General features: G+C 42.3%; 1 protein-coding gene across 1 annotated transcript; it reads left to right on the top strand.

Moving 5' to 3' along the window:
* The first annotated feature begins 8,424 nt into the window (after positions 1-8,424).
* LOC124665853 (ras-related protein Rab2BV-like) lies at positions 8,425-11,168 on the top strand. Its single transcript, XM_047203220.1, has 2 exons — positions 8,425-8,646; positions 10,380-11,168. The coding sequence occupies exons 1-2, from the start codon at positions 8,482-8,484 to the stop codon at positions 10,860-10,862; spliced, it is 648 nt and encodes a 215-aa protein (XP_047059176.1). The 5' UTR covers positions 8,425-8,481; the 3' UTR covers positions 10,863-11,168.
* The last annotated feature ends 211 nt before the right edge of the window (positions 11,169-11,379 follow it).

The following is an 11,379-nucleotide window of genomic DNA, read 5'->3' as shown; positions in this document are numbered from 1 at the left end:
TCAATCTCCCCAAGCTTGGGCAATACTCTCTCCATCATGAGGCCAGAAATTATATATGCGGTTCCGATCTTTGTGAATTTCACTTGGAGGATAAAATTTGGAATAGAATAAAGGCACAATGTCCTCCCGAGTCAAGAGAATCACCATTCTTCAACAATTTATACCAATGCGCCGCTTTACCAGTACAACGATATAGAGAATAGCTTCTTCCTAACTTCATTCATAGCAATTCCTGCACATTTGAATAACCCGCATAATTCATGCAAAAACAGTAAATGATCACCAAGATGGACAGTTCCATCCCCTTCATAGCGGTTATCCATAACATGTTCAATAATTTTCGTAGGTATTTTATATGGTATTACTTCCTCACCTGGCGCCTCATCCACTACCGTTGCAGTAGTAGTAGATTTCCCAAATAGAAATTGAAGAGAAGATCTCTCCATAATGACTTATAGCAACAGTGAGAAATAAAATCAGCACAAACAAGTAAAGGTTTTCCTTACCAATTCCACTTACCAATAGCGCTTCACTCCCCGGCAACGGCGCCGTGAAAATAGTCTTGATGACCCACAAGTATAGGGGGTGTATCGTAGTATCTTCGATAAGTAAGAATGTCGATCCCAACGAGGAGCGAGAAGGTGTTGACAAGCAGTTTCGATGAAGGTTTCACCTGTAAATGCTCACGGACAAGTATTCGGGGGTTTTGATGTAACAGTTGAATAAAGTACGAGTATGTAAAGTGCGAGAGTAACAATTGCAGCGAGTGGCCCAATCCTTTTTAGCACAAAGGACAAGCCGGTTTGTTTACTTATAATGACCAAACGTTCTCGAGGACACACGGGATTTTAGTCTAGTGCTTTCGCTACATACGGCTAAATAATCTTCATTGTTTTGATAAGTGTTGTGTGGGTGAACCTGTGCTAATGTACCGCCCTTCCTAGGACTAATACACACTTGTGATTATACCCCTTGCAAGCATCCGCAACTACAAGAAAGTAATTAAGATAAATCTAACCACAGCCTTAAACTCTGAGATCCTGCGATCCCTCCTGCATCGATATACCAACGGGGGTTCAGGTTTCTGTCACTCCGGCAACCCCGCAATTGACAAACGAGTACAAGATGCATTCCCCTAGGCCCATAAATGGTGAAGTGTCGTGTAGTCGACGTTCACACGACACCACTAGAAGAATAACACCACAACTTAAATATCATAACATTGAATATTACTCAACCATAGTTCACTACTAACAATTAGACTTCACCCATGTCCTCAAGAACTAAACGAACTACTCACGAGACATCATATGGAACATGATCAGAGGTGATATGATGATGAATAACAATCTGAACATAAACTTGGTTCAATGGTTTCACTCAATAGCATCAACAACAAGTATGAATAGATACCGGGAGAGTTTCCCTATCAAACAATCAAGATCAAACCCAAATTGCTACGGCGGTGATGAGGTGCTGCGGAGGAGATGGCGGTGATGATGGTGGAGATGATGATGATGGTGATGGAGATGATGTCCAGCTCGATGGCGGTGACGATGGCGTCGATTTCCCCCTCCGGGAGGGAATTTCCCGGCGGATTCCCGCCCGCCGGAGAGCTCTTTCTCTCTCGGTGTTCTCCGCCCCGCAGAGGCGGCCGTAACCCTTCGTGAGGATTCCTCTCGTGGCTTAGGTCTTCGGGACGAAGGGTTTAGCGAAGAAAAGGAGGCGAAAGGGGTCGTGGGCCCTCCACACCACATGGCGGCGCGGACGAGGCTCGGGCCGCGCCGCCCTAGGGTGTGGGCCCACCCCGGCTCCTCCCGGCTCCCCCTTCGGCTTCCTTCGTCATCTTGAAAAATAGGATTTTTGGTATAATTTCCTTCCACAGCTTGATCTTCCGAAATATTGCGTTCTGACGGTGCTTTTTCCAGCAGAATCCTGGCTCCGGTGTTCGATCCTCCAATAATGATGAAACATGCAAAATAGATGAAATAACATAAGTATTGTGTCCCAATATGAAATATATCGATGAATAACAGCAAATTATGATATAAAATAGTGATGCAATTTGGACGTATCACCATATACCCTGCTTCTGGTGTCTTGGGGATAATATTTCCTCTTGTGTCTATCGACATAAAAGACATGTCGGGGTTTTGAACCAGGTGCTCTCTTTCTCCTTCGGGTATATGTTGCAATCTTGACCTTGCTTCGTTCCGAGCTTCTCCGTGGCTGTCTCCCGAAGTTCCAGATTGTCGACTTAACTCCGCTCTTCGCCTCGCTTGAAGCGCAGGCTGCCTCCTTTCTTCTATTTAAAGCATCCGTCTGTTTTTGCAATTCCCTTGCGGCTCGTGCGAGCCTATATTGATATGCTTGCAACTCGCCGGCGTGGCTGTTGTAGCCATTGGTTCCGAGCCATCCATAGCTCTTGCGGCTCTATCCCATGCTGCTCGCGGGAGCCGGACTCTATCGCGAGGCTCGGGTCCGATGTATTTACCGCCTAGACCTTGTCGCAGATTAGAGGGATCGACGTATGGATTTCCCAAATCGTCGAAAGCCTCGTATGTTTCCTCCTGGTCACGGCTTGGCTCTCCGATAACATAAATCTGATGATATTTTGTATCCAGATCTATGTCGGGTTTGGTGACACCATCATTAAGATTGGCGAAGACCTTGCCCACTATGGTAGATTTGTCGATGAAGTTGTAGCTGTCGACACTGCTTGAGCCATCGCTTATATAGGAGTCCGCAGATGACTCAAACGACATGTCGCCGAAGATCTTGGCGAGTTTTTCTCTTGCCCTAGTGCCGACGAAGCGTGACGACGAAGTTTCTTCCTCTCCCGATTCGGTTGACGATGTATAGCTTGAAAAATCGGAATCGACCGCCGACGATCCCGATGAAATCGGAATTTCGACACGATACGATCCTTCTTTCTCGACGCGAAAGTGAAACCTTCCGAACGTCATCTCCATAGGCTCCTCCAGATATGCATATGCATCCAAACGGGAGGGCGGGTGAGGAACAAAATCGACAAGACCAGTTGCGATCTGTTTACCTCGATCCATTGCGTTGTTTGCGGTTGATGAAGTCGATGATCTTGAACGTGCCATCGAGATCGGATCCTTGACGCCTCTAATTCCCACAGACGATGCCAATTGACAAGGTATTAACTTATCAATGCCTACGAGTTGTAGACTAGGGTTTAGTTGGAAGTAGAGGGCAAGTAGATCTCGAAGGTTTCAGCCGAAAAGTACTCGACGATTATGAAACTAGGGTTTTAGAAACAATGATTCGATGCTTTTTTTGTCCCTCGACTCCCCCTTATATAGGAGGTGGAGCCGAGGGATTCGTATTGTACAAGTTACAGAGTCCGAGAAGGTTTCTAACTCCTCCCGCGAGATTACAAACAATGCTTCCTATTACAACTCTAGCTTTCCTTAACAATATCTTGGGCTTCCGAATCTTCTTATTCTTCGGGTAGTGGGCCTTCAGTAAACCCCGGGTACTATCTTCGGCAGGCCCATTGGGGATGCCTATGTCACATATAGTAAGTAGTAAAGCAGCAACAGGCTAGCGTAAAATCAAAAAATATCAGCTGCTATCCCCTAGATTCCATGGTCAAGATGAATAGTACTATAAGGCTCTGGTGCAAGGCCATATAAAATAATAGAGATAGACAGTGTCCATTCTATGTACTAGAAGATTTTGGGAAGAGAGGAGCTGATCTTTGGGGAGGAGTGACGGGGACACAGGAAAACACGACGTAACCATCTCATGAGAGCTCAATTTTGTCCAAATTTCGTGCGTTGTTATCTTCCCTGAAGAACCTACATATTAAGTAAGAGAGAGGTGATCAAGAACCTGATTGCAAGCCTCTTGCAATTGTTATCTTCCCTGAATTCCTCTTTCAGTTTACATGACATATATAGAAGGTAAATTATGGGTTCCATCGATAAATTTGATGATGTTGAATCCAGAAGCATCATTCTAGAGCAGGTATGTGGTGTTAAACGACTTCTGAATGATATTTATATGTATCATTGAATCACAAGTCATCTCTAAACATGGTGACCATATTCAGAAAGAAGTCTCTAATATCGTAAATGCGGACAGTGTATTGTGTATTCAGTTTGTAGCGTCTACCTGTCTTATGTCCATGTCAACTTCCCCACTTGGATTTCGTTGTTGGAAGTAGTCTTGGTTTTCAGTTGATATTTAACGCAGGGATTGTGCGAACTTTAGCTTTTTGTCTTAATTGTGGGGTATCTAATGCCATCCATCCATGGTGGCATTAAGTTGTACAAGACTGATGTTAATTTTGAACTATTTTCACGGTTTCGTGCATTGCTGTTTTTTTCCTCTTCTCCACCTCCACATCATAGTTTCTAAGGCACTTTATCATGAAAGTTTGTCATTGTATTTCCTGAAATCCGTTGGAGCTAAACCTCTCTTCTGCCAATATTGCTAAATTGCTTTGATAGGTTCGGATGATAGCAGAGAATTCTTGCTCTTGGGAATTCTCAGCTGCGCGGGCAGTACAGGGAGTGGGCTGGTGCCTAGCAGTGGCACAAAAGATAACACATGGGGCTAATGATAGACTCGAATATTCAGAACTGACTTAGGGTGAGGGTATTGTGGAAATGATCACTGATGTGTGCAGTTGAGACATGGCAGTATCGGAAGCTTAGCTGCATTAAGCTCTGGACTTCTGTTACATCTCCTTTTCTTTTCTTTGTTTCCTTTATTTTAATTGCATAATCCTGATAAGATGTTTTGGATTCATTCGCTGTACAAATAGAAGAATTTAAATGTATGCATTACTGCATGCTCCTCTCAAATATGTTGTTTGCAGGGATCCTTGGTCATTACTCCAATACCTTAACAACCTTCAGGAGCTCAGTATCAGGTACATGTTCAGATTGGTGTTGAATATCTTCGGTTTGCTATCTATCAATAAGTATTTGGGGTTAGATCCTACCTCTTCAATTGAATGGTACATTGGTGTGTTTGCAATCCAGCAAGGGAGTGGAGGCTGCAAGGTTTCCTTCCCCGACGTGCTCTGATGGGCTCCTCGTCAGGCAGCGACAACCATGTGTCAGCGGTGCTGAGTTCTAGCACGAGGCGAAGCGCGTGGGCTAGAGGACCAAGAAGAGGCAGCTTTTCTGGTTGAAGGACTACACCAACTAGAGTAGTCACTGCTTCTCAAGTGGAGGATAGCATAGGACTACACCAACTAGAGTAGTCACTGCTTCTCAGGTGGAGGATAGCATAGGGCTACACCAACTAGAGTAGTCACTGCTTCTTAGGTGGATGACAATAGGCTTTGATAAGGAGGCAATTAATCAATTTTCATTTTCTCGGCACCAGTTCTGGCTATTTTAACATGCTTGACACTATTTCTTCACCTCTTCCAACCGCAGCACATCTAATGCCCACTGAATTTGTTATTATATGATTTTTCATATGAATTATGTTTACAATTAAATTATTATACTTATTTTTATAAGTATTATGTTTACATGTCCACTAAATTTGAAAAGACCGTAGCAATGCACGGGCATTCAACTAGTTCTTCTAAACATTGCAATTTTGAAACAAAGTCTACCATAGTAAAAAACAACAAATTCCTCAAAACAAATCTTTTTAAAAATATCGAGTAGTAGGATCGTCATGACTTTTTCTTTCTGACATGGAACCTTTGCCACACTGAAGGTAAAAACCTCACAATTTTTTTAGATATAACACTTACTTTCTTCACTTAAAAAAATGTTTAGGAAAAATTCTTCTACCTCACTTGATCATCTTTGACGCGAAAAATTTGTGTCAAAAGAGAAATAATTTTATGATTTGCAGATTTGTGGCCATATGCTTCTTGTCCTACTTGTAAAAATATGGTTAGCTCTTTAGTTAATAAGTAGCAAAAACTAGAAATAACTATGAGCCACACACACCTAGGGCTAAGACTACACTAGTCATTCACTATGTTGCCCAAATATTATACACTATATAAAAGTAAATCAGTTTGTCACCCCTCTCCAAGATTTGGGTACTCTAGATGTGTGAATTATGTCTTTTGACGTGTGACTCCATTAGTTCTGGTTTCTTTGATCTAATGATTATGTTATGTTTTCTTTTTTTGATCGATAGTATTAGTAAACAATCATCAATTGTAACTATTTTTTCTAGTACTTAAATAGGTGAATATCAAATATTATGTATACATATTTTTTCATCGATATACCATTATACTTTCTAATTCTTTTTTGATGTTCCATCTTACACCAATAGTTGTTTATTTTTTCATTATTATATGTTTTTGTTATAGTATTATTAATAGGTTTTTTTTATTTTAATACACACATTTGTTTCATTCCATAAAAAAATAGACTCATGTCGGGCAATTATAATATTATGGGATGCAAATACACACACTGAATAGCGTGGTTTATCTTTGTATTATTTTTTTTATCATTGGATCTGGAACACTAAAGAAAATCCTTTGAGTCGGACCCCCTACATCTAAGAAAATCAGAACGTCAACATTGCTCACCCATAGAATTTTTGTGTAACTCATATGGATTTACTATTTTAGATTTGTTAAAAGTTGATATATATATAATATAATATCATTAAATATCATAGTAGGGTGAGAGTACTTTTGTGTGGAAAGTTTCAATACATATATACGGTTGATTATTTTAGGTGAAAGTAAATAGAAAATTCTAGTGTATATTTGGTGTCAAGTGCTCTGTCCTCAACTCGCTAGTGATTTTTTGATTATCACTGGCTTAATACTAGTGTGCTGTTATGGAATAACAATCAAGAGTATGTGAGGTGAAAGACACATGCAGTTATCAACTATATCTCGATATCTTCCTCTCATTTTCTTCTATGAAGTCAACAACCACACTATTCTCTTTGCTCCATATATCTATCTTGGTTGTTATTTCGTATGCTGCTACGCATCGACTTCACTTGTGTTGCTTACTCCAACCTCTCTAGGCGTCTAGCTGTTGAAAAAAGTGGCGGGACCAACTCGGTAAGAGAGGATGCGCAAAATACGAAAACTACCTGATGACGACCATTTGACCATAGAAAATAGATCTTCACTATATGCTACAACTTCAGAGGAGAAACCAAACCGGAACGCGAGGGGCTGCTCGCTCCGCCACATGATCCAATCAACCCCCAGGCAAAGTATGTATTAATATTTTTAAGGGAAAAATTGCTACAGGACACTGTTATTTTCTGGCATTTACTGAAACACACCGCTCGATTATGTCTTTGTCAGGTACCATTATAATTTTGTGGCACATTTGCTAGAACACACCACCTGGCCGAAAATGGAAAGTTTTGCCCTTTGTCTTCAAAACCAGTCATCCCACGCAAAAGTGCAAAATTTTCCGTTTTTAGTTAGGTGGTGTGTTCTGGCAAATGTGTCACAAAATTATAATGGTATCTGGTAAAGACACAATCGGGCGATGTGTTTGAGCAAATGCCAAAAAATAACGGTATCCTGTAGCAAATTTTTCCTATTTTTAATTAGACTAAATCGCATACTAAATACAACTCATTCTCTAACGCTTGGGCAAAAAAGTATCTGCACGGCCAAGGCCATGGCCCGATTTGCCTAGGGATCCAGTGTGTTGCTATAGATCGAGGCATTTATTTTTTATCAAGAAACACAAGTATTTTACTCTTTTCTTTCTCAAACTTCTTGGTTTCCTCCCTACATAATGTTTGGTACTCCATCTATAGCTCTATTTCTATACCATTCAAAAGGAAAATACAATGGTTCAGCAACCTAGCTCTCAGCAGTTATTATCATTTTTCTAAACCATGGTGGATGTCAATTCGCAAAAAAAAAAAATCAAAATTAGGTACCATGACTTCAAATTGAATTAGCTTTTTTTCAATATTCGTTCGGGTTTGCCCGGTCCAAATGTTTGAGAACAACACATTATGATCACTACCGCGCCGACCTGGTCAGGCCCACGCAGGCTCTGATGAGAGAGCAGGCCACACGGCTGATTGAGCTCCGCTCGCAGCCTCCAAGCCCACGAGCCGAAGAAGGCAAAGACTCGCGTGTCCACCGACCACGCACACGGCACACATTCCCATTCGCAGGATCTCGTCGGATCTGACAGCACGGGCGGCGACGAAAAGGGCAGGAGCCACCAGCGAACGCCAGCCGTCGATCGGCTGGCCTCGAGATAGCAAATGACAATCCGCTCGCCAAAGCCGGGGCCAGCTCAGCGCGAGATCCCCCCTTTCCATTCCATTCCTTTCCTTCCACCAGTTTCCTGGCGGTTCCTTTCTCGGATCTGCCTCTGCCTGCCCCCACCTCCCACCGCCAGGCGATCTCCCTCCCGTTCGTCCGCGTCGCATCCTCGTCAGGAGGAGGAGGAGGAGAGATTTCTCCCGGTCCTGCTGATCGGCTCATTGGCCCGGTGATCGGGTGAGGGGGAAGGGGAGGCGGCCATGGCGCACCGGGTGGACAACGAGTACGACTACCTCTTCAAGATCGTGCTCATCGGCGACTCCGGCGTCGGCAAGTCCAACATCCTCTCCCGCTTCACCCGCAACGAGTTCTGCCTCGAGTCCAAGTCCACCATCGGCGTCGAGTTCGCCACGCGGACCCTGCAGGTCAGAGCCCTCCCCACGCGATCTTCCTAGTTGGTTCCTTCCATGTACGAGGCACGGCTAAGATTGCGCATGATCCGAATTGAAAATGCTGGTCCGTGGCGTCGTTCAACCTAGCACGGGAGGATTTGCGGGTTGGCCTGGTGAACAGGGCATTTGGTTGAATTTGCAGTACAATGTTGTCACGGTCTTCTACTCTTCTGGGCAGCACGGGAGATCTAGGTGAATGAGTAAATGATTGTGTGGTAAAGGCCACAGGACACCTAGCATAGGTCAATGCTTTTCCGGTGGCATGGACAATCTATGCGGTACATTTTTTTGGTTGCATCACACTGACGCGACATGATGATGCCGTGAAATTCCAAATATATGCCTTCTTAACGCCTTTCTGCGTTTTGATAAAAATGATTCTTATCCGTTGGGGGCATGATTTCAATTTTCTCTTTAAGAAGATAATACTAGATAATCTTGTCATTGCGTTATTGTTCAGAAATTAAAGGTAACTGTGCCATTAGTACTTGCTTATTGCCTTATCATTATCATGTTTGCATTGCACTTGAAGGGAATAATATGTAATAACATCGTTAGACAAAACATTTTTCGCGAAAACGCAAAAGCCTTGCGTTTCGATGTATTGATAGAAAGAAGGTTATATGTACAAACCCCCGAGAGGGCACACACCACGCCTTGACGTCTCACCGTACGCGAGAGCTGAGTCTTGGCCCGGGAGCTGTTTGATTCACAAGCCTTGCATCAAGAAGTAGTGCTGGGTAAACTAACATTGATTGGTAGAACAGGTACCTTCTTTTGAATAGTACTATTACGGTACTGAGCAGCACCATTTGACCAGCATTACAAATCATGTGCAATTTGCCACGACGGTGGAAATGACATTTCTCTGTCTCTTCTCCTTGGTTGATTTACTGAATAACTGTGTGTAGCTCATTATCTCAGGTGATCTTCCTTAAAATCGTAGCAAAAAGGTGTTATCCCTATACTTCTATTTGAGCAAATATCATAAGTACTTGTCAAATACATCCCCATGTTTTTATAAGCAGTAGTACATATTGTCATCTGTTTTAGTAAATGAACTTCAGCAAAAAAGAAGAAAAAAAAGTAGTAAGAGGTCGTTTGGTATCCATCATTTGAGCATGGAATCCTGGAATTCATTTTAAAATTTCATAGGTGGGCTGTTTGGTTGCCACAGAATTGGACCATCATTTCATTTAGGAAATCCAGCAAAATGATGCCATGTGTAATCACAATTCCGAGTTGAAACTTTTCATTCACAATTCCTGTGGCAACCAAACAAATTCAATATTGAATTCTACTGTCATTTACAATTCCTATGGCAACCAAACAAGTGTCCATTTCTGGAATTACAATGTAAATGAAATGAATACATGTATTCATTTCAAAATGCTACAAATGAAATGAAAACCTGGCTTCCAAACGACTTCTAAGAGAATTCACTTGCTTCCTGTAACTTTTCAATCAGGATATAGTAACAACTGGAGATTTAGTACATTTGTATCCTTCCCTTGATATGTGCTCTGATGATATCCTGGGAACACTTGTTTGCATACTGACATTATTGCAATGTAAACAAACATTCAGAAGGGTTAATGTAGATCTTAGAATTGGAATAGTACTCCTTTCCTGTTGGTGCCCTATACTGCGATAAAGCCATATGTATCTAGTGCAGCTCAGCAAAAGTTTAATTTGTTTTGATACAGATAGAAGGGAAAACTGTGAAGGCGCAGATATGGGACACAGCGGGTCAGGAGAGATACCGTGCAATTACTAGTGCTTATTACAGGGGTGCTGTTGGAGCTCTCCTAGTCTTTGACATAACAAAGAGGCAGACCTTTGATAATGTTCAAAGGTGGCTCCGCGAACTCCGGGATCATGCAGATGCCAACATAGTTGTCATGATGGTCGGGAATAAGTCAGACTTGAACCACTTAAGATCAGTCCCTGAGGAAGACAGCAAAGAATTTTCTGAGAAAGAAGGCCTCTCGTTCCTTGAGACATCTGCGATGGAGGCGATCAATGTTGAGAAGGCATTCCACACTGTATTGAGTGAAATTCACCAGATTGTCAGCAAAAAAGCACTTGCTGCTCAGGAGTCGGCTGCGAATGGGCGTTCGATGCAAGGAACTACTATTAACGTTGCTGAACCATCCGCCAACACGAAAGGTTCTTGCTGTTCCAGTTGAAGAGTTCGTTCGGCTGGAAGTGATCTTTGGAAACGTTTGTTTCTGCAGAGACCACCTGGACCATGACATATTAGGCTGTAGCTTGGTTTCAGATATTCTTCTTTCTCATCCTGATGCCCATGACTGGTAATTCCTATCGGAAGAAAACCTTTTACCATACTCTATAACCTGCCTCCATCAAATCATTCTCATTCTGTATCTTACTTTTAACTATCATCGATTTCACTTGTACACTCAGAAATCGAACAACATGTTGTAACAATGATTATTTCCTCTTAACGACAATAATAATTGTTCATGATATTAGTATGATGTTGAATTTCGTTACAATGGCACGCACTGATGACGTGTCTGGGAATTTTCTACGCCTTATTACTTTTTTTTTGCCTTGAAAGGGTGCAAAATTTAGCTGATGATCAAACGATTTTCATGCAAGTTGGGATTAAAAGCTATGGCGCCATTGTAGTCTCTAGGTCTGATCACATGAAACGCAGAGCCCACTTTTGGCTGGGTGCTT

This window comes from Lolium rigidum, chromosome 6, assembly GCF_022539505.1.
Source record: "Lolium rigidum isolate FL_2022 chromosome 6, APGP_CSIRO_Lrig_0.1, whole genome shotgun sequence".
In the NCBI taxonomy this organism is placed as follows: Eukaryota; Viridiplantae; Streptophyta; class Magnoliopsida; order Poales; family Poaceae; genus Lolium; species Lolium rigidum.
Note: the sequence above shows the minus strand (reverse complement) of the source record. Positions and strands in the feature narration are given on the sequence as shown.

Bases quoted from the DNA above. Each gene is read 5' to 3' on its own strand.
- LOC124665853 (XM_047203220.1), top strand. From the start codon at position 8,482: ATGGCGCACCGGGTGGACAACGAGTACGACTACCTCTTCAAGATCGTG. The intron at 8,647-10,379 runs GTCAGAGCCCTC...GTTTTGATACAG, and splicing joins TCGCCACGCGGACCCTGCAG to ATAGAAGGGAAAACTGTGAA.